The sequence below is a fragment of the Schistocerca gregaria genome, chromosome 11 (assembly GCF_023897955.1).
Source record: "Schistocerca gregaria isolate iqSchGreg1 chromosome 11, iqSchGreg1.2, whole genome shotgun sequence".
NCBI lineage: Eukaryota > Metazoa > Arthropoda > Insecta > Orthoptera > Acrididae > Schistocerca > Schistocerca gregaria.
In genome coordinates, this window is record NC_064930.1 from 147,589,362 (window position 1) to 147,614,132 (window position 24,771).

General features: G+C 44.2%; 1 protein-coding gene across 1 annotated transcript in view; it reads right to left on the bottom strand.

The window, feature by feature from the left end:
• Window positions 1–24,771, bottom strand: part of LOC126295074 (uncharacterized) — a 163,867-nt gene that overhangs the window by 57,579 nt on the left and 81,517 nt on the right. The window contains exon 3 of the mRNA XM_049987319.1: window positions 8,495–9,390. Coding sequence (XP_049843276.1) covers window positions 8,495–9,390 — 896 coding nt within the window. The remainder of the gene's footprint in view (window positions 1–8,494; window positions 9,391–24,771) is intronic.

Below are 24,771 nucleotides of genomic sequence, written 5' to 3' on the forward strand. Positions count from 1 at the left end.
CCTTAAATGTTACGTAGCTGGTTTGTTGCCGGTATCAAATGGATACTGTTAAAATGTCTGCGCAACATATATTAAAAAATCCACGACACGTACGAAAAAACATCCGCTTGTATTAGCGATGCAGTGACATTCTACATATACAGGGCGCTATACGGACAAACTCACGACGTCCCGAGAACACGTGACCAGGCCGCCAATGGTTGACACAAAATCTGTTCTGCGCATGTAAATGCTGACTACAGAGATATTTACTCGATGTTTGAAGCCAGAGATGTTAGAATAAGTCAGAGACGAGCAATACGTGTCGGACAATGCGGCGACGAACTTTGTTTAAAACAAGATGGAGACTGGCCCGCCGTGTAATGGAGGCAGCATTACCTAAAAATGATCTTTTAGGCATATATCTTTAGAAAAGTTATTAATGGCAATGATAAAAGTGAACTTTTAAGCTAATCCAGTTTTTTTTATATTTGTTACCGTGTAGTTTCTTATTGTTACAACATTGCGTAAGGTTGAAGCTTGCTGTAGAAATATTATAATGCAACATATGGCCTTGTCTTATAGGTGAAGCAAGTATCGAGGAAGGTAACTGCACACAGGAGAATCATTAACAAACATTTTTCGGTAACTTGTGTCAATGTGAGAACTTTATGAAAAGGTGTATTGTTGTTATGGCTTAATGAAGCCCAGTTAAACTTGGAGTTCTTGCTGTCGCTTATCAATCATTAAGATTAGTTGCCCATTTTCACTTACTTCCATGACTCTGCTTTAACAATCACTTTGCAAATCTCAAGTTGTTCAGAATGGTTTAAATGACTCTCAGCACTACGAGACTTACATCTGAGGTCAACAGTCCCCTAGATTTAGAACTACTTAAACCAAGCTAACATAAGAACATTACACACAACCATGCCCGAGGCAGGATTCGAACCTGCGACCGTAGCATCTCGAGTTGTATACGTGAAGAGCATTTTATAACAACTGGTAACATACCATCCTGCATCGGACATCGGAAGTACGGCAAATGAAATTTGATTTTAAATATGATTTTCAACGGCCACATCATTATTCCTAGCAGCAACAAGTAGCATAGGAGAAGAGCGTTCTGTGCGCGCAGGTAGGCCAATGGATTTAATTACCATCAACGTTCATGTCCACCTACCATCAATGTTCATGTCCACCGAAAGCCAAAGTGATTGTCGGAGTATATCTGTGGAAACAGCTTACCAGTTCGGAGGCTTCATACCAGCAGAACATCTTCAGTGAAGTGCTATCTTGCGACGAGTAGTATTATCAGAAAGTCAGGTGGGATAATTTTTATGTTCGTTTGCTGTGTGATTACAATAACAGTTCTCGTACGGTAATTGTTCACAATACTAAAGATAAAGATTAGCAATAACCAGCGCCAGCATTTTAAATTATCACATATTTTGTTTTGCAGTGAGATGGCGTACGGAAATTTCACTGGATAGGGGTTACTCTCTCTCGCAGTGGAATTGTTTGATGTACCCGTTGAAAAGGATTTCGCATCTGCGTAGCCTTGAACTCGCCATCTTTCTCATCTAAATTAAATTTTCACGGAGATCTGTTCCACTATACTGAATTTACATAATTGGACATCGAATTAAGTTCTACACATTTCTCAGACTCGCTTTCAGATTGTTGTTGTGGTCTTCAGTCCTGAGACTGGTTTGATGCAGCTCTCCATGCTACTCTATCCTGTGCAAGCTGCTTCACCTCCCAGTACCTACTGCAACCTACATCCTTCAGAATCTGCATAGTGTAATCATCTCTTTCACTCCCTCTACTTTTTTTACCCTCCGCGTCGACCTCCAATGCTAAGTTGGTGATCCCTTGATACCTTAGAACATGTCCTATTAACCGATCCCTTCTTCTGGTCAAGTTGTGCCACAAACTTCTCTTCTTCCCAATTCTATTCAATACCTCCTCATTAGTTATGTGATCTACCCATATAATCTTCAGCATTCTTCTGTAGCACCACTTTCGAAACCTTCTATTCTCTTTTCGTGCAAACTATTTATCGTCAATGTTTCACTTCCATACTTGGCTACACTCCATACAGACACTTTCAGAAACGACTTCCTGACACTTAAATCTATACTCGATGTTAACAGATTTCTCTTCTTCAGAAACACTTTCCTTGCCATTACCAGTCTACATTTTATATACTCTACTTCATCATCAGTTATTTTGCTCCTCAAAAAGCAGAACTCCTTTACTACTTTAACTGTCTCATTTCCAAGTCTAATTCCCTCAGCATCACCTGATTTAATTCGACTACATTCCATAATCCTCGTTTTGCTTTTGTTTATGTTCATCTTATACCCTCCTTTCAAGACACTCTCCATTCCGTTCAACTGCTCTTCCAAGTCCTTTGCTGTCTCTGACAGAATTACAATGTCATCGGCGAACCTCAAAGATTTTAGTTCTTCTCCATGGATTTTAATACCTACTTTCCTTTACTGCTTGCTCAATATACAGATTGAATAACATCGGGCAGAGGCTACAACCCTGTCTTACTCCCTTCCCAACCACTGCTTCCCTTTCATGCCCCTCGAGTCTTATAACTGCCATCTGGTTTCTGCACAATTTGTAAATAGCCTTTCGCTCCCTTGATTTTACCCGTGCCAGCTTTAGAATTTGAAAGAGTATTCCAGTCAACACTGTCAAAAGCTTTTTCTAAGTCTACAAATGCTAGAAACGTAGGTTTGCCTTCCCTTAATATTTATTCTAAGATAAGTCGTAAGGTCAGACTCCACATTTTTCTGTTCAAACTCAAATTTTCACACAGTTCTGTTGCGCTGTACTGAAATTTTCGTAATTGGACATCGAAGTAAGTTCCACACATTTCTCAGATACCAACCTGACACCAAAATGAATTTAAATATACAAAGTGGTGGTGGTGATGATGATGATGATGATGATGATGATGATGATGATGATGATGATGATGATGATGATGATGATGATGATGGGAATGAGGTCCCATACTGCGAGGAGCATAGGGGACGATGCAGGAGACCCACATCACCGCAGCGGAGGTGGTTTGCCATTGCCTTCCTCCGACCGTAATGAGGATAAATGATGATGAAGACGACGCAACAGCAACCAGTCATCTCGAGGCTGGAAAAATCCCTAAGACCGCCGGGAATCGAACACGGGATGTCGTGCGCGGGAAGCGAGAACGCCACCGCAAGACCACAAGCTAAGATAAACATTTATAAACCTACAAACTTCAGTCAGCGATTCCTGACTGAAAATGTGTCCGGAAATGCATCGTTGCCACGGCTGATGGCGCTGACGAATAACAGCTACTCTGACCACGTGCCGTGTTTTGCTTGTATGTTAGAGACTGTAACTAATGAGGCGGTATCGAATAGGATTGGGGAGAAGAGAAGTTTGTGGCACAACTTGACTAGAAGAATGGATCGGTTGATAGGACATGTTCTGAGGCGTCGAGGGATCACCAGTTTAGTATTGGAGGGCAGCGTGGAGGGTAAAAATCGTAGAGGGAGACCGAGAGATGAGTACACTAAGCAGATTCAGAAGGATGTAGGCTGCAGTAGGTACTGGGAGATGAAGAAGCTTGCACGGGATAGAGTAGCATGGAGAGCTGCAACAAACCAGTCTCAGGACTGAAGACAACAACAACAACATTATTATTAATTATTAAAATTACTATTGAAGCGTTTGAACAAAATTACCAAATAGCGTGAGTAGATTTATACAGCACTAGGTAAAGTAGTTTCTACGTTACACCCTGTATAACAAACTTTCAAGGTCTCCAGCCAAATGCGATGCACCCAGATGCTTGCAATGAAGTCCACAATAGCACTGAAGACAATCACGATATGACCACATATAAAACTACACTCCTGGAAATTGAAATAAGAACACCGTGAATTCATTGTCCCAGGAAGGGGAAACTTTATTGACACATTCCTGGGGTCAGATACATCACATGATCACACTGACAGAACCACAGGCACATAGACACAGGCAACAGAGCATGCACAATGTCGCCACTAGTACAGTGTATATCCACCTTTCGCAGCAATGCAGGCTGCTATCCTCCCATGGAGACGATCGTAGAGATGCTGGATGTAGTCCTGTGGAACGGCTTGCCATGCCATTTCCACCTGGCGCCTCAGTTGGACCAGCGTTCGTGCTGGAAGTGCAGACCGCGTGAGACGACGCTTCATCCAGTCCCAAACATGCTCAATGGGGGACAGATCCGGAGATCTTGCTGGCCAGGGTAGTTGGCTAACACCTTCTAGAGCACGTTGGGTGGCACGGGATACATGCGGACGTGCATTGTCCTGTTGGAACAGCAAGTTCCATTGCCGGTCTAGGAATGGTAGAACGATGGTTTCGATGACGGTTTGGATGTACCGTGCAATATTCAGTGTCCCCTCGACGATCACCAGAGGTGTACGGCTAGTGTAGGAGATAGCTCCCCACACCATGATGCCGGGTGTTGGCCCTGTGTGCCTCGGTCGTATGCAGTCCTGATTGTGGGGCTCACCTGCACGGCGCCAAACACGCATACGACCATCATTGGCACCGAGGCAGAAGCGACTCTCATCGCTGAAGACGACACGTCTCTATTCGTCCCTCCATTCACGCCTGTCACGACACCACTGGAGGCGGGCTGCACGATGTTGGGGCGTGAGCGGAAGACGGCCTAACGGTGTGCGGGACCGTAGCCCAGCTTCATGGAGACGGTTTCGAATGGTCCTCGCCGATACCCCAGGAGCAACAGTGTCCCTAATTTGCTCGGAAGTGGCGGTGCGGTCCCCTACGGCACTGCGTAGGATCCTACGGTCTTGGCGTGCATCCGTGCGTCGCTGCGCTCCTGTCCCAGGTCGACGGGCACGTGCACCTTCCGCCACGGCAAACTGGCTGACACTGACGGCGGCGGTGCACAAATGCTGCGCAGCTAGCGCCATTCGACGGCCAACACCGCGGTTCCTGGTGTGTCCGCTGTGCCGTGCGTGTGATCATTGCTTGTACAGCCCTCTCGCAGCGTCCGGAGCAAGTATGGTGGGTCTGACACACCGGTGTCAATGTGTTCTCTTTTCCATTTCCAGGAGCTTATTTGTTTATGGTTCATTAAAATTTTTATAATTTTTCTTTGCTTTAAAATTTTCACATGTTGGTACTATATTTTCTGTAGATGTAAAGCAAAGTGTGCTATACTGGAGTTTGAAGTTCTTTCCATTAGATGTGAGTTATGTATGTAAAACATGTAAATCGTTTATTACGTTAAATAATTTTCTGATGATATTTTGTATTTAAAATTATTTTTGTGTATAAACTGTTGATGTTGATGTAAATTTGACAGTTTATGGAACGGTGATGGTTAGGAAGGATGTAAGAAATAGGTGTTCCGTAAAAGCAGTGTGCTTTTGTTTAAAACGATGGTGGCGCCGGCGAGTGGAAGAGGTGGCAAGGGTGAATTGGCGCGCTACCTAGAGCAAGCGCGGCAAGTCAAGTCAGACAGTTTGTAGGCAGCAGTGCTTGAAGCAACACCTTTGCACAGCAGGAGAAGCTTTGCCTGCAAATTCGCACAAAAATCCTTCGGATGGAGACTGCAAACGGCTTACGGCATAGCCGCCAGTTGTTAGGATACTGTACGTAAAACGACGCCAAGAAGGGAAATAGAGCCCACACAGCACGATACTTGCAGGTCATACTGTGGGTAGTGTAGCCGCCGTAATTGTTCGCCACACCCAAGCCTACAGCCACAAGATTAGATTTTTTTGTGTTTTTACTTCTGTACAGCGTGAACCATTAATTTAAATTGTGTTTTAATAATCATTCTTTAACGTTAAAGAAATTGGTTCACCCTGTTATTTGATCCTAATGATACACCTATATAGGGTTCCTTCCTGGTGTCTGATTAATCCGAGTGTCCTGTGTTACAGACTTGCGAAGTGACAAGTTGATGCAAAGAGACTCGACCATCGCAAAAGTGTTACAGTAAAAGTTTGCTTGCGAAAAATTCAATTACAGTGTACCCAAGTCACTAGAATCTATTAAATGACTGTACAGAGTTAGTTAAAATAATAATAGCTTTTGAAAGCAAATACCAGTCAGAAAGAGGTTTTCTTGAAGTGAAATATTGAGTATAATAAGTATGTGGTTTAGTATCTAAGTATTTTAATATTTCACTTAGTTCAGTATAGAAAATGCTTTTCTAAAGGTTCCCTCCTGGCCAAATTATGTTTACCTTTCTTGGAGTTATCTACTGGGCTTTTTCTCTTTTAAAAACGTTATGCATAGGGGTGCAGCCCAACATTGTTTACGAGGAGTAGTATTCATAAGAAGAAGCCGCTTAAACAGTAGCAAGAAAGTAGGAAAAATTCATACTTGTGCTTTTCCAATACTTCACTGTTTCACTGCCTCGATAGGATGACAACCGGTAGTACCATTTTAAAGCCACTAAACGAAGTTTCAACTGAGTTGTCCTAGCTTCACTATAATATTATTTATACTGCATTTCTATCTAACCGCTGGGTAAGATCTCAGGAATAGAACTGAATAGTCTGATTTACTTTTCTATTAGACACAACACACAGACAAGTCCTGTGAAACAGGTTAGCTTTTCCTGTAAGTGGTAATATTCATCCATAGTGTACTTTATTTGGAAACTAAACTAAATTCAGTGAGGGGGTTATATGTGGCTTTTCCCGTGACAGGACTATTTGTTCTGTTGGGGTATAGTAGACGCGGCAACACAGAGACAGGGTTTTCTGTTATTTAGGCAGAAGCATACTGAACTACAATAGTAGTGGTAGGGTTGTACACATAATTACACGGTGATGATTTGTGGTCGGCAGCGCCAGCGGAAGAAATGTGTCGTGAATTTTCTGATTAACGTACAGGGTGATCAAAAAGTCAGTATAAATTTGGAAACTTAATAAACCACAGAATAATGTAGACAGGTAAAATTGACACATATGCTCGGAATGACACGGGGTTTTATTAGAACCAAAAAAAAGTTCGCAAAATGTCCGACAAATGGCGCTGGACAGCAAAACGTCAGTGACTGCGCATGGCAACCGTGTATAAAAGGAGCTGTAATGAGAGAGAGAATCGGAGTCACCTGAAAAGGAACTTTTAGTGAAGCTGTATTATCAGAATGGGAAATGTGCTAGTTCAGCGTTACGATCCTATCGCAATAGGAAGGGGATTCAAACTGGTAAAGGTCCGTTGACAAATGCAGCTGTGGCGAGAATGATTATAGAAGTTCGAAGCCACGGGCTGTTCAGACGATAGACCCCGTAGTGGGCGACCGAGCACGAGGCGTAATGCTGCTGAGACAGTTCAGGAAGAAATGGAGACTGTGGCGGGTTCGTCTCTGCACGGGGAAGTCAGCGCTCGTGCAGTCGCACGTCGCACCGGCATTCCGTACACCACTGTTTGGTTGGCACTGAGGCGTACCCTCCGGTGCTGTCCGTACAAAATCCATCGGCATCGTGAACTGTTACCTGTTACGGCTGGCACTTCCGGTGTGGGCGTTTCAAAAGATGGCCGAAGATGACGATTGGTTGAGTAACGTGTTGTGGACCGACGAAGCTCATTTCACACTCCGAGGGTCTGTCAACGCCCACAACTGCAGAATTTGGGCTACCGAAAATCCTAGAACTGTCGTGGAAACTCCACTGCACGACGAGAAAGTCACGGTATGGGTTGGATTTACCGCATCTACCGTTATCGGGCCTTTTTTCTTCGAGGAAATGCGTGATTCTCGTTTTGTAACTGCTACCGTGACGGGTGAGAGGTACGCCGATATGTCACAGAATCGCATCATCCCCAGCCTGGCTGATAAACACCTGCTGGAATGTACGGTGTTGGCGCTCCACCTGATATTGCTAGACGCGTGCAAGACCTCTTGCGCTCGTCGTTTGGTGGTGATCGTGTGCTCAGCCACCACTTTCGTCACGCTCGGTCCCCAGAGCTCAGTCCGTACGATTATTGGATTATTGGCTTTGGGGTTACCTGAAGTCTCAAGTGTGTCGTGATCGTCCGACATCTCTAGGGATACTGAAAGACAACATCCGACGCAAATGCCTCACCATAACTCCGGACATGCTTTACATTGCTGTTCACAACATTATTCCTCGACTACAGGTTTGTTGAGGAATGATGTAGGACATATTGAGCATTTCATTTACTTTGTCTTACTGTATTATGCTAACTATTGCTATTCTGATCAGATGAAGCGCCATGTGTAGGACATTTTTTAACGTTTGTAATTTTTTGCTTCTAATAAAACCCCATGTCATTCCAAGCATGTGTGTCAATTTGTACCTCTGTATCTACATTATTCCGTGTTTTATTCAGTTTTCAAATTTATACTGACTTTTTGATCACCGGGTATTTTACATGTGTTAAACTGGCAAGTGCGCCCTGCCATGCAGTTCACAGTGTTTGTGACAGTACAGATGCAGACGTAGACGTGCCCTACCTCTAGTGGCCCACCAAAAGCGTAGCAACAGCAGTGGTGGTGGTGTCCTTTGCCTGGCTCCTGTCGGAGCAGGTGTCGGGCAGGACTCACGAGGATGTAGACGTCGCCTCTGATGGCGGCAGAGTCGGCGGCTGTGGCCAGTAGGAGGGGCTCAAGTCCAACGTCTCCACCATCTGCCGTCTGAGTGCCGACTGCCTCTGCTGGCTGACTCTGCTGTGTAGCCCCCGACTCGTCGCGGTCGCGACCGGCAGGTTCGCTGTCCGGCGCTGCGGTGGTACAGCGCGGCGACGAAGAAGCGTCTTTAGTGGGAGATGCCTCGGAAGCGACTTCCCTCCCTTCAGGAGTCGGCGACGAGTAATCGCACGGGCTGTCCGAATCTGAGCAGGCACAGCGAATACGTTCCGACGGCTCCGCTTCTGGTTCACTTAGAGGATTCCCTGGAAGACTGCATTCGGAAGCCCAAACAGAGGACGCACTTGGTTCCGCTGGCGACGGTCGGCGAGAGTGAAGTCCGAGGCCGTCGCTGGAGGTTGGCCACACACGAGTCTCACTCAGAGGCGCACTGAGTGGGTGGGGGCGTGGCGGTGCTCCGGCTGGAGTCGCGCGGGAGGCGTCGCCGAGGTCGTAGGTCGCCGTCTGCGTCTCGCCACAGGGTGGCTCGAGAGCCGCTACCAAGCGGCTGGTGTGAGGTGTCTCGAAAGCCGGCCGCCGTGTGAGGGCGGTTGGCCGAGGTGGTGCACGAGCTTCTCCAGCGTGATCGGTGCTTGGAGCGGGCTGCGCCTGGCGGTGCCGGTGTCGTGGGGAATCGCTGCTGGAAGGCTCTGTCGGTGGGGCGGTCCGCCGGTGTTGGACCACGGCTAGTGGCTCACTGTCCGATGCTTCTGCATCGCACCGCCCTGCAACCGAGGTAAGAAGAGAGTTCCTGAGACACACAGCCCAGTCCACCAGACGTGTTCTTTACGTCTAAACCTATGTGCTGCAAGCTGCGTTATGGCGTGTGCCGGAGGGTACTTTGGGTCCCACTTTCACTTTCCCACTTTCCTGTTCCAGTCCCAAATGGGTCACGACAACAACTGAGGTAAGCACCTGTAAGAGTTCCAACATCTACAACTTCACGATCTTTTTCACGACACACATGTAGGAGCAAACAATTTATTGACTGACTCTTCCAAGAATTTTAATACCAAAGTACACTGCAACGTACTACTCGTTGCTCTGTGACTCGAGTTAGTTGATCATCCCAGAGATGCTTTTGCGTTGGCTAAATGAATCTGTCGCGAAATCCGCTGTCCTTTTGATCTTCTCGATATCTGCTGTCAAGCCTATCTGGTATAGATAACAGACAGGCGGGCAGTATTCAAGTACTGAACTAACGAGGGTTTTGTAAGCTACTTCCTTTGTGGGTGGCCGTCAGTTCCTGAGGATTCTTGCAATCAATCTCAGTCTGGTATCCAGCCGTACCTCCGATTAGCTCCACTTTGTACAGACACATCAAGACATTTTAAGGATGTGAACTGCTTCTAGGGATCGTTCTGCAATGAACTAATCGTACGATACCAAGTGTCTCCCATACTATTTATGAGCAGTACGTCATGTGTGTTTGGTGTGAACAGCCAGTCCCTACACCAAGTATCGAACTGCTGCAGGTTTTCTGCATTTCGCTACAATTTTCTACCATTGCTACTACTATGTATGCACCAGCATCTTGTCCAAAAAGCCTCAACGAACTTCCAACTTTATCTAATAGATCATTTATAAGCGAGGATCATTCAGTAATGAAAAAGACAAATTTGTCTGCAGGAAAAGCGTTTATTTTCACAAAACAATATTTTTCAACTTTTCAGCGTAATCCCCTTGAACATTTATGCACTTTTTCCAATGGGCTACAATCTTTTTTATTTTGGCTGCAGAGAACTCCTTATCTTGATGTCTGAACCAATTTCCAACAAACATTTTCACGTCCTCCTCGTCCTGGAACCTCTTCCCACGTAATGCCTCCTTCAGTGCACGAAACAAAAGGAAATCACACCTCTCCTCTCCTCTGAGATATCTCGTGGCTGGCTACTTGTTCAAAAGGAAATCCGAGTAGTATTGGCTGTTCATTGTACGTTACTCTTCGAGATAATCACAAAAAAACTGGACTTCCATCATCCCAAAACACTGTCAACATGACTTTCCCTGCTGATGCTTGGATTTTGAAATTATCCCTGGCACGTGAGTTGGTGTACTTCCATTCCACGCTTTTTTTTTTGATTCTGGCTCATAATAGTGAACCTAAGTTTCATCAGAAGTTAAAATTTTGTTGACGAAGTGATCGCCTTCTTTCTTTCATAACGTTCCTTTAGCTCTGTGCACACTCTCAACCTGGTTTCCTTTTGGAGCCAACAACAATCACAACTGAAACTTCCTGGAAGATTAAAACGGTGTGCCGGACCGAGACGCGAAATCGGGACCTTTGCCTCTCATGGGCAAGTGCTCTACCATCTGAGCTACCCAAGCACGACTCACGCCCCGTCCTCACGGCTTTTCCCGCCAGTACCTCGTCTTCTACCTTCCAAAGCAAAGGTCCCGAGTTCGAGTCACGGTCCGGCACACCGTTTTAATCTGCCAGGAAGTTTCATATGAGCGCACACTCCGCTGTAGAGTGAAATTTTCATTCTAGGAACAATCACAACTGACGAAAGTGAACTGCGGGTGTGTTTAGCTGTGGCCCACAGACCGCGAAAATAAACTGAACTGGATTTATCACCAACGTCAGCACAAGGAACGTTACACAAACAGAAATTTGAACTTCGCATTCCACGTTTAGGACATGGGTTACTTGAAGGTGATCCAGGTCGACATCTTCAGTTTTCTGAATTGATACTTGACGAACATAAACGCAACCCTAGCCTAGTCAATAAAACTGAGTGCTTCCACGAGGCCTATTTTACGTTAAGCGGACAAGATAACTGACAGAGAAGCATTGGTATACTGACAATTAAAAACTTTTGTTAGAACAACCTCTAAATCAACCTGGTGTCAGGGTTTGGGGGAGGGGGGGGGGGGGGGGCGGGCTGCAATATCATCATTTGAAATACTTGGACCATAGTTTCTTTAAGGGACAGTGACAGGTGATAACTCTTTGGATATGCTTCAGAATTACGTGGTAGCAGGACTTGCTGGAAACTTTCAAGAAATTTACTTCCAACACGATGGTGCTACATCACACTGTTGAAGCTGCATGGGCAGCTGTACCTGTAGACGCCATCCAAGCTCTGTTGGACTCAATGTCCAGGCGTATCAAGGCCGTTATTACGGCCAGAGGTGGTTGTTCTGGGTACTGATTTCTCAGGATCTACGCACCCAAATGGCGTGAAAATGTAATCACATGTCAGTTCTAGTATGATATATTTGTCCAATGAATACCCGTTTATCATCTGCGTTTCTTCTTTGTGTAGCAATTTTAAAGGCCGGTAGTGTACTAACAGAGTGGTCAGACACAAAGCATTAACAGCTGGAAGTGTTCCAGTCTACGAGAGTTCAAAGTAGGAGTCCAGCAATCTAGTGATTTACGAATGGTAAGTGTAGTGCACACATTTTAACTTAGGAGGTTTTAAAAGGGACTACAGAACGCGGGGTAACGCAAGTGTCGCTAGAGAGACGAGTTGTCCAGGGGAAGAATGTAATGTTTTATAACGAGCACTTACCCTTAATGTGGACAGTTATCTTACCTTACGGAGAAACAGTTACTGAGGAGCATTCATGATGCAACCAATAAATACTCCATCAGTCATTCTGCCACACAACACCGCCCGAACACACAACACCGCCCGAACACAACAAATGGGAAACAATAGCGTGTTCAAAATTTATATATGTGAAAGTAGATGGCAGGAATGAAAATAAAATCTAGGAACTTAACAGGAGCATGATCTATGATGTGCAGTGACAGAGCACATGATAAAGAAGCTTGTTAGATATGAGCAGTTCCAACTGTCTCAATGACTCATTAATTCCTACACAATTTAAATGTCATTCAACTTTCTTCATTTCAAAAAATAAAAGTCCTTAGACTAAAGACAGATGTGAAAATTACCGAGCTATCAGTTTTAAGTCACAGCTGAAAAATACTAACGCGAATTCTTTGCAGACAAATGAAAAACTGGTAGAAGCTGACCTCGGCGAAGATCAGTTTGGATTCCGTAGAAATTTTGCAACACGTGAGGCAATACTGACTCTACGACTTATCTTAGGAGAAAGGTTAAAGAAAGGCAAACCTAGGTTTCTAGTATCTGTAGACTTAGAGTAAGCTTTTGGCAATGTTGACTGGAATACTCTCTTTCAAATTCTCAAGGTAGCAGGGGTCAAATACAGGAAGCGAAAGGGTATTTACAATTTATACCGGGTACCCGTGGTCTAGGGGTAGCGTCTTTGATTCATAATCAAAACGTCTTCGGTCCCGGGTTCGATCCCCGCCACTGCCTAAATTTTGATAAATAATCAGCATTGGCGGCCAAAGACTTCCGGCATAAGAAGTCAGCCTCATTCTGCCAACGGCCTTGTCAAAGAGGGCGGAGGAGCGGATAGAGGTTCAGGGCACTCTCTTGTCCTAGGGGTGGGAAATTGCCCCTAAAGGCGGAAGAATCAGCAATGATCAACGACATGAGGATGCGGAAGGCAATGGAAACCACTGCATTAAAGACACGTAACGTGTGTCCACAGGACATGTGGCCTGTAGTTGAAGTGTCATGATGATCTCTCCATTGGCAAAAGATTCCGGAATAGTCCCCCATTCGGATCTCCGGGAGGGGACTGCCAAGGGGGAGGTTACCATGAGAAAAAGACAGAATAATCAACGAAAGGATAATGCTCTACGAGTCGGGGCGTGGAATGTCAGAAGCTTGAATGTGGTAGGGAAAGTAGAAAACCTGAAAAGGTAAATGCAAAGGCTGAATCAAGATATAGTAGGGGTCAGTGAAGTGAAGTGGAAGGAAGACAAGGATTTCTGGTCAGATGAGTATCAGGTAATATCAACAGCAGCAGAAAATGGTATAACACGTGTAGGATTCGTTATGAATAGGAAGGTAGGGCAGAGGGTGTGTTACTGTGAACAGTTCAGTGACCGGGTTGTTCTAATCAGAATCGACAGCAGGCCAACAACGACAACGATAGTTCAGGTATACATGGCGACGTCGCAAGCTGAAGATGAACAGATAGAGAAAATTTATGAGGATATTGAAAGGGTAATGCAGTATGTAAAGGGGGACGAAAATCTAATAGTCATGGGCGACTGGGATGCAGTTGTAGGGGAAGGAGTAGAAGAAAAGGTTACAGGAGAATATGGGCTTGGGACAAGGAATGAAAGAGGAGAAAGACTAATTGAGTTCTGTAACACGTTTCAGCTAGTAATAGGAATACCCTGTTCGAGAATCACAAGAGGAGAAGGTATACTTGGAAAAGGCCGGGAGATACGGGAAGATTTCAATTGGATTACATCATGGTCAGACAGAGATTCCGAAATCAAATACTGGATTGTAAGGCGTACTCAGGAACAGATATAGACTCAGATCACAATATAGTACTGATGAAGAGTAGGCTGAAGTTAAAGACATTAGTCAGGAAGAATCAATACGCTAAGAAGTGGGATACGGAAGTTCTAAGGAGTGACGAGATACGTTTGAAGTTCTCTAACGCTATAGATACAGCAATAAGGAATAGCGCAGTAGGCAAGACAGTTGAGGAGGAATGGACATCTCTAAAAAGGGCCATCACAGAAGTTGGGAAGGAAAACATAGGTAGAAAGAAGGTAGCTGCGAAGAAACCATGGGTAACAGAAGAAATACTTCAGTTGATTGATGAAAGGAGGAAGTACAAACATGTTCCGGGAAAATCAGGAATACAGAAATACAAGTCGCTGAGGAATGAAATAAATAGGAAGTGCAGGGAAGCTAAGACGAAATGGCTGCAGGAAAAACGTGAAGACATCGAAAAAGATATGATTGTCGGAAGGACAGACTTAGCATACAGGAAAGTCAAAACAACCTTTGGTGACATTAAAAGCAACGGTGGTAACATTAAGAGTGCAACGGGAATTCCACTGTTAAATGCAGAGGAGAGAGCAGATAGGTGGAAAGAATACATTGAAAGCCTCTATGAGGGTGAAGATTTGTCTGATGTGATAGAAGAAGAAACAGGAGTCGATTTAGAAGAGATAGTTGATCCAGTATTAGAATCGTAATGGAAAAGAGGTTTGGAGGACTTGAGGTCAAATAAGGCAGGAGGGATAGATAACATTCCATCAGAATTTCTAAAATCATTAGGGGAAGTGGCAACAAAACGACTATTCACGTTGGTGTGTAGAATATATGAGTCTGGCGACATACCATCTGACTTTCGGAAAAGCATCATCCACACAATTCCGAAGACGGCAAGAGCTGACAAGTGCGAGAATTATCGCACAATCAGCTTAACAGCTCATGCATCGAAGCTGCTTACAAGAATAATATACAGAAGAATGGAAAAGAAAATTGAGAATGCGCTAGGTGACGATCAGTTCGGCTTTAGGAAAAGTAAAGGCACGAGAGAGGCAATTCTGACGTTACGGCTAATGATGGAAGCAAGGCTGAAGAAAAATCAAGACACGTTCATAGGATTTGCCGACCTGGAAAAAGCGTTCGACAATATAAAATGGTGCAAGCAGTTCGAGATTCTGAAAAAAGTAGGGGTAAGCTATAGGGAGAGACGGGTCATATACAATATGTACAACAACCAAGAGGGAATAATAAGAGTGGACGATCAAGAACGAAGTGCTCGTATTGAGAAGGGTGTAAGACAAGGCTGTAGCCTTTCGCCCCTACTCTTCAATCTGTACATCGAGGAAGCAATGATGGAAATAAAAGAAAGGTTCAGGAGTGGGATTAAAATACAAGGTGAAAGTATATCAATGATACGATTCGCTGATGACATTGGTATCCTGAGTGAAAGTGAAGAAGAATTAAATGATCTGCTGGACGGAATGAACAGTCCAAGAAGTACACAGCATGGTATGAGAGTAAATCGGAGAAAGACGAAGGTAATGAGAAGTAGTAGAAATGAGAACAGTGAGAAACTTAACATCAGGATTGATGGTCACGAAGTCAATGAAGTTAAGGAATTCTGCTACCTAGGCAGTAAAATAACCAATGACGGACGGAGCAAGGAGGACATCAAAAGCAGACTCGCTATGGCAAAAAAGGCATTTCTGGCCAAGAGAAGTCTACTAATATCAAACACCGGCCTTAATTTGAGGAAGAAATGTCTGAGGATATACGTCTGGAATACAGCATTGTATGGTAGTGAAACATGGACTATGGGAAAACCGGAACAGAAGAGAATCTAAGCATTTGAGATGTGGTGCTATAGACGAATGTTGAAAATTTGGTGGACTGATAAGGTAGGGAATGAGGAGATTCTACGCAGAATCGGAGAGGAAGGAATATGTGGAAAACACTGATAAGGAGAAGGGACAGGATGATAGGACGTCTCCTAAGACATGAGGGAATGACTTCCATGGTACTAGAGGGAGCTGTAGAGGGCAAAAACTGTAGAAGAAGACAGAGATTGGAATACGTCAAGCAAATAATTGAGGACGTAGGTTGCAAGTGCTACTCTTAGATGAAGAGATTAGCACAGGGAAGGAATTCGTGGCGGGCCGCATCAAACCAGTCAGTAGACTGATGAAAAAAAAGATGGCAGCTATAAGAGTCGAGGGACATGAAAGTGAAGCAGTGGTTGGGAAGGGAGTGAGACAGGGTTGTAGCCTCTCCCCGATGTTATTCAATCTGTATATTGAGCATGCAGTAAAGGAAACAAAAGAAAAATTCGGAGTAGGTATTAAAATCCATGGAGAAGAAATGAAAATTCAGAGGTTCGCCGATGACATTGTAATTCTGTCAGAGACAGCAAAGGACTTGGAAGAGCAGATGAAGGGAATGTACAGTGTCTTGAAAGCAGGATATAAGATGAACATCAACAAAAGCAAAACGAGGATAATGGAATGTAGCCGAATTAAGTCGGGTGATGCTGAGGGAATTAGATTAGGAGATGAGACACTTAAAGTAGTAAAGGAGTTTTGCTATTTGGGGAGCAAAATAACTGATGATGGTCGAAGTTGAGAAGATATAAAATGTAGACTGGCAATGGCAAGGAAAGCGTTTCTGGAGAAGAGAAATTTGTTAACATTGAGTATAGATTTAAGTGTAGCCATGTATGGAAGTGAAACATGGACGATAAATAGTTTGGACAAGAAAAGAATAGAAGCTTTTGAAATGTGGTCCTACAGAAGAATGCTGGAGATTAGATGGGTAGATCACATAAACAATGAGGAGGTACTGAATAGGATTAGGGAGAAGTTTGTGGCACAACTTGACTAGAAGAAGGGATCGGTTGGTAGGACATGTTCTGAGACATCAAGGGACCACCAATTTAGCATTGGAGGGCAGCGTGGAGGGTAAAAATCGTAGAGGGAGACCAAGAGATGGATACACTAAGCAGATTCAGAAGGATGTAGGTTGCAGTAGGTACTGGGAGATGAAGAAGCTTGCACAGGATAGAGCAGCATGGAGAGCTGAATCAAACCAGTCTCAGGACTGAAGACAACAACAACAACAACAACAACAACAACAACAACGACAACGACTAGTTGGTGGCGCTAGAAATGTAGGGGCGGTGGTGGGAGTTGGGAGGAAGGGGGACGGGGGCATAATAGGTAGTACCCTATTACACTCAGAGGTAATGGTCAGAGACAGGTTGGGAACCTGTCTTTTAGATTGTATACGATCAGATACATTGTTCAGCGTAATTGCTGGAAGGTAGCAGTTGTGTACTCTTTTCGCAGTTTATCTGCCATTTTTTTAACAACATAAAACACGGCCGAGCGTTGTTGAGTTTGCCTCTCTGTAGTATTCCCTGCCTGTTCGTTCCAGACCAGCCGCGCCCTGCTCAAAGGGCGACCGCGAAGGGCAGGTCGCGGCGGCGCGGAGGGCGGCAGGGCAGATAGGGCACGCCCCGCACCCCGAGGGCCCTTGCCGGCCCTTAAGGGCCAGCCAGGCGCCAAACAACGCCCGCAGAGGGCCCTTACGAACTATCCGATCTGTCGCCGGCTTTCGCCTCCCGGGTCTTCCCTTCCCTACGGGGGCGTCGCAAACCTTTGGAGTCAAAATGTTCCACTCGACAGAGCATCAGGTTGCCGATGCTCCTGGAAAACCTGCAATCCTCACAGAACTCCACTTTCCCCAGAAAATAAACAACAAAACCTTAGGGAATTTCAGCAGTTTCGTAAAATCTCAGGCAATTCTATGCTTGTAACCCCACATTGGAATTTAATTTTGCTGCACTTTATAAATCAAACTTTTAACCCTTTCAGACACATTGGCAACAATTAAGCACATCAATATTTAGTCTGTATTAGCTGCAGTACAAACATTTTTCCTGAATTGAAACCTCGTGTACACATTTGTAAATGTTCAGTCTTTCCGTCATACACAAGTGCGCCCACCTGTTGCGCATCACTGTAAAAACATCAACAAGTGGATGTAGCGATGCGCAGCACCTTGTGACCACTAGAAATCAAGGAAAACGGTTAATTATCCTGCACTGTATAACTGAATATTACTATCTTTGTTTTGCATGGTACTTATTGAATTGTTAGTTATTTATTACAACAGTGAATATTTCAGAATTATTTATTTTAGTCGATAACAAGAAGCCAAATACTGAAAATACGTATTCAAGATAGGTAAGTATATTTGTATAAAACGTGCACCTAAAATAATTGAAGAATCACCAAACAGAGTTAAACCATAAAGGAAAATTTTCTTTCCTCCGCAAAATATATTTGTTGTGGTGGTCTTCAGTCCAGAGACTGGTTTTATGCAGCTCGCCATGCTACTGTATCCTGTACAAGCTTCTTCATCTCCCACTACCTACTGCAACCTACATCCTTCTGAATCTGCTTAGTGTATTCATCTCTTCGTCTCCCTCTACGATTTTTATCCTTCACACATCCCTGCAGTACTAAACTGATGATCGCTTGAATGCCTCAGAAGGTGTCCTACCAACCGATCCCTTCTTCAGGTCAAGTTGTGCCACAAACTTCTCTTCTCCCCAATCCTATTCAATACTTCCTCATTAGTTATTTGATCTACCCATCTAATCTTCAGCATTCTTCTGTAGCACCACATTACAAAAGCTTCTATTCTCTTCTTGTCCAAACTAGTTATCGTCGACGTTTCACTTCCATACATGGCTACACCCCATACAAATACTTTCAGAAACGACTTCCTGACATTTCAGTCTATACTCAATGTTAACAAATTTCTCTTCTTCAGAAACGCTTTCCTTGCCATTGCCATTCAACATTTTATATCCCCTCTACTTCGACCATCATCAGTTATTTTGCTCCTCAAATAGCAAAACTCCTTTACTACTTTAAGTGTCTCATTTCCTCATCTAATTCCCTCAGCATCACCCGACTTAATTCGACTACATTCCATTATCCTTTTTTTGCTTTTGTTGATATTGGGCTTACATCCTCTTGAAATTGCTCTTCTTGATCGTTTGCTGTCTCCGACAGAATTACTGTGTCCATGGCAAAACACAAAGTTTCTATTTCTTCACCTCGAATTTTAATTCCTGTTCCAAATTCTTTTGTTTCCTTCACTGCTTGCTCAATGAGCAGATCCGGTAACATCGGGGATAGGCTACAACCCTGTCTCACACCCCTCTCTCAGCCGCAGCTGGTCTTTCGTGCTCCTGACATATCGTTTGTCTACTATTTGTAAATAGCCTTTCGCTTCCTGTATTTATCCGTGCAATTTTCACAACTGCAAAAGAGAGTGCTCAAGTCAACACCACCAAATGCTTTCTCCAAGTCTACAAATGCTATAAAGTTATGTTTGCCTTTCCTTAACCTCTCTCCCATGATAAGTTATACGTCCAGTACGACGTCGCGCCTTCCTACATTTCTCCTAACTCCAAACTCATCTTTCCCGAGGTCGGCTTCAATCAGTTTTTCCACTTTCGTGTAAGGAATTCGTGTTAGTATTTTGCAAGCGGACTTATTAAACTGATAGTTCGGTAATTTCCACAGCTGTCAGAAGTTGCTTTTCTTGGAATTGAGATTACTACATTCTTCTTTAAGTAAGTGGGTATTTCGTCTGTCTCACACACATTGCACACCGGATGGTAGAGTTTTGTCATATGGCTGGCTCTCACAAGGCTATCAGTACTTCCAACGGAATGTTGTCTACTCCTGGGGCCTTGTTTCGTCTTTCGGACTGACCTCAAATTCTTCGCGCAGTAGCAGGTAACCCTTCTCATCCAAGTCCTCTTCTATTTCCATGATACTGCCCCTCACCCTTGTGTAGGTCTTCTGTATACTCCTTCAACCTTTCTGCTTTCCTTTATTTGCTTAGAACTACTTCTCGCTCTCAGCTCTCGATGTTCAAACAGCTGCTTCTCTTTTTTTGTTCCCCAAAGGTCTCTTCAATCTTCCTGTACACGGCGCTTGTCTTTTCCCTAGTGTTCTGAATTCTTACACTTGTCCTGAAGCCATTCCTGCTCAGCAGTTTTGCACTTTCTGTCGATCACAAGTTTCCGGACACACGCAAAAACGTAAGTATTTCATGTAAGGTGCATTGTGCTGCCACCTGCTGCCAGGTACTCCACATCAGCGACCTCAGCAGTCATTAGACACTGTGAGAGAGCAGAAAGGAGCGCTTCGTGGAACTCGCGGACTTTGAAAGTGGTCAGGTGACTGGGTGTCACTTGTGTCATACGTCTGTACGCGAGATTTCCACACTCCTAGACATCCCTAGGCCCACTGTTTCCGATGTGATAGTGAAGTGGAAACGTGAAGGGACACGTACAGCACAAAAGCGTACAGGCCGACCTCGTCTGTTGACTGTCAGAGACCGCCGACAGTTGAGGAGGGTCGTAATGTGTAACAGGCAGACATCTATCCAGACCGTCACACAGGAACTCCAAACTGCATCAGGATCCACTGCAAGTACTGTGACAGTTAGGTGAGAGGTGAGAAAACTTGGATTTCATGTTGGAGCAGCTGCTCATAATCCACACATCTCGCCGGTAAATGACAAACGAAACTTCGCATGGTGTAAGGAGCGTAAACATTGGACGGTTGAACAGTGGAGAAACGTTGTGTGGAGTGACGAATCACGGTACACAATGTGGCGATCCGATGGCAGGGTGTGGGTATGGCGAATGGACGGTGAACGTCATCTGCCAGCGTGTGTAGTGCCGGCAGTAAAATTGGCAGGCGGTGCTGTTGCGGTGTGGTCGTGTTTTACATGGAGGGGTCTTGCACCCCTTGTTGTTTTGCGTAGCACTATCACAGCAGAGGTCTACATTAATATTTCAAGCACCTTCTTGCTTCCCACTGTTGAATTCGGGAATGGCGTTTACACCTTTCAACACGATCGAGCAGCTGTTCATAATGCACGGCCTGTGGCACAGTGGTTACAAGACAACAACATCCCTGTAATGGACTGGCCTGCACAGAGTCCTGACCTGAATCCTACAGAACACCTGTGGGACATTTTGGAACGCGGATTTCGTACCAGGCCTGAGCGACCGACATCGATGCCTCTCCTCAGTGCAGCACTGTGTGAAGAATGGGCTGCCACTCCACCGAGAAACCTTCCAGCACCTGACGGATTGTATACCTGCGAGAGTGCAAGCTGCCATCAAGCCTAACGGTTGACCAACACCATACTCAATTCCAACATTACCGATGGAGGCCGCCACGAACTTGTAAGTCACTTTCGGCTAAGTGTCCGGATACTTTTGATCACATAGTGTAAGCAGCTCCGTTCTCGTTCCTAAGGAATACTGCTAATACACGTGTGCAATTGTGTTATAGAAAGAGGATTCCGGCCACCAAACAGGCTCCTCTCCCTTAATTGCCCTGATACAGCGGCAAAGAAGACACAAAGATCACTACAGAAGGTGCATGACACATCTGGAGGACCCTGTCTCAATGCCCATGTGCACAAATTAACACGATTCTCAATATCGCTTCCATGCAGCTCTTGATGGAGGGAGCTGTGACAAGTATGGAACCCCAGTCGATGGAGAAAGCGCTACACACTTGCCTGTCTCATGTCACTTCCGCGAGCAATTGCGAGGGAACTAACAAAGAAGGCTCAAATGGCTTTGAGCACTACGGGACTTAATTGCTGAGGTCATCAGTCCCCTAGAACTCAGGACTACTTGAACCTCACTAACCTAAGGACAGCACACACATCCAAGCCCGAGGCAGGATTCGAACCTGCGACCGTTGCAGTCGCCCAGTTCCAGACTGAAGTGCCTAGAACCGCTCGGCCACCAACGGAAACTAACGGGCGGATGAACTGCAACAGGAGCAGCAACAACACTGGTTTGCACCCTCTTCTGTAATCGCTTGTTCCCTTCTGTTAAGCTGTTACAACACCAACTTCGTGTAACTGGATGAAGAAATTGATAAATAATTACCGAGATTGTTTACATCGACTGGGGTATGTTGGCCCATACACCGTACGAGAACGAACTGCGTCCTTCCTACACTCTCCATACACCATTAGCATCTTGGCCTTTTATGCAGTGGTAAACCCCATCGTCGACAGACTTACTACTGTTTGGACTGACACACACTAAGTGACTAAAGTGCGCGTGATTTACGACGGAGGCCGAGTTTAGGTTCGTTCTGCGCATCTGACGTCACAAAACACAATCAGCCAATGAACAGAGAACGACGTTGGCAGAGCTCTACTGCAGTGCTGAGCATGAACGAGTGTCTTCAGTTTTAGAAACGTTCAGTCATAAATAAAGTTACTGAACAAAAGCAATGTCTTGATAGCAGACTTTCTTTTATAGAAAGTTTGGAAAAAGCATTCTTTATAACAATTCCTTCACATTCTAATAATTAATTAAACCAAACTAGCAATAAGCCTACTAATTCAGGGGAAGCAAGGAAAGATGTTTGTATCAATCTCACGAACCACTTTTTCGCAACAAAGAACAGCGGTAATTGTTTATTTCCTATTGTACCTCGACGAAACGTGGGTAATTCATAATCATACTAACAGTGTTTGTCGGTATTTTGCGTGATAGTTTTCGAGTTCTCCAGGAAATCAACTGAATGACGAGCTGCGTTAGTGTAATGGTAAAGGTGTCTGGCTGCTATATGAAAGGTTCTGGGTTCAAACCTCGCTTGGTGCTTAATATTTTCTTTATTTAAAAACAATATCGAGGTTTGTTCTTACTTCATGAATTTTATTCGTTTGAATGTAATCTTTTGAAATTTCTAGAGCTTTGTCTCTTCATTATAATAATAAGTTTTCGGTTTTTTCTAATTTTGTCCTCCAATATTTCTTTTCACAGCAATTAAAAAACAATGAAAAGGCAAACATACAATATTCATGTTATCTGTTTTGTTTGTTTATCTTCTCTTCCGCAGTCGCTCTTTTACTATCCATATTGAGATATATTCTTCTGCGACACTATTAAAAGTATTATTTAGAGCAGAATTTCGGCTCGTTCCTTGCCGAGCTACTTGATTGTCTGACGCAATCCTTTGCTTCGCTGCTTTGCCAACATCATCGTATTCAATGTTTTCGTCGGCTGATCTATGTTTTGGCAAGTATTTGCTGTCCGTTGTGACAAACACAAATTGTTTGCGCGCTGCGTCTCACTGACAATATATTTTAGTTTCTACGATTTATTAGTCCACAATTCAGTTTTGTCTACTTCGCCAACTTAGTTTCAATCAGAACTTTTTAGAAAAAAGCGAAATGACTCTGGTATAAATAAAATTTTTATTACAGTCGCGAAAGACGGAATATTTCTCAATATGACATACGACCCCTATCTGGTACTTAAATGAGATACTGTTATACAGGAAATTTTATTTGAAATTTAGTTATCTTGTCCACATTTCATTCTCAACATTGTGGCAACGAGAATCGACCATACGGAAAGTATACGCTACGGACTTTCACCTCTGCAAACTCTTCAAATTTTCGTGCAATAGTTTACTACATTTAATGCTACACAACAACATCGAAACAAAATTAACTCATTTATAGGGCGAAGCTATCAGTCAAGAAAATGTGTAAAAAATCAAATTTTTGGGCCAAATAGTTTTTGTGAAATCGAATAATAAGTATGTCAAAGCAGTCGGAACACCGTGTGTCAGCACAGGCGAGCAGTGCAGTGATGACAAAAAGCGGGCAGCACGTCTCTGTAGCAGCGAAAGGGTTAATGCGGCCGTGGCGGCTTCACTTCATAAACTGCGCGCTCCCCCCTAAACACAAGTCTGCGAACTATACTATACTATACTATAGCGCTGCTTCTCTTGGCGCGTGCATCTGGCAACGCAGCAATCTCCCGCGTCTGGGCGGCCATGCGCGAACCGCCGAGATAAAAGAATTCAACTATAATATAAGGCCCCAACAACGCGCTTAAAGTCAATTAAGACAGAAAATCGTAATAAGAAGTAGGGAAGATTTATCACGGCAAATACAACATCTTTGTCGATAAGCTAACGCCAAGAAGTTTTGACAACAACAACATTATACATCACTGAGAGTTTTCGTTATGGAAAGAGGAGGAAGAAACCTCAGATTTAATTAACGCACAAATACGCAAATGATAATCTCAATTAATATCTTGAAAGCTAAGTCGAAGGTGATGTTAGCCAGAGATAACTTGTATGTGGAAGGGAGTTGTAAGCGCAACGAAGAAATTCAATGAGCCTACGATACTCTTTCGCAGAAGAAGTCGCTTGCTGGCTCTCGTCCTGTGAAGACTTGCGAGAACAATTGAGAGTACCGAACGCGACGAGATTGTTTTGGGTTCAGAAGTGTTTCTTGCGTGACGTGATTCACGGAACTTCGGAAACTGATTTCCTAAGCAGAGACAGGAACTGATAGACGCGTTTAACCGTGCATAACGGGTTAATTGAACTTTATTGACGAAACTAGTGAATTTTGGACTGGACTTTCGAATAGTTGAACTAAAAGAAGAGTGGATAGTATATCAAAGGAATCCACCTGATTAGTCTCTAGTAGGACACAATTACACGACTTCACGAAGATAATGCAAGTACGCTGAAGAGTCAAGTTGTAATTGTCGAGAAATTTAATTTCAATAGAACTGACTTTACCAACCAACTGCGTGTGCGTGCGGTGCGAAAGGTATAAAGCATTCAGTGGCCAAGGAACAATAAACTGTTACTTCCAAGGCAAATATCAAGCGTG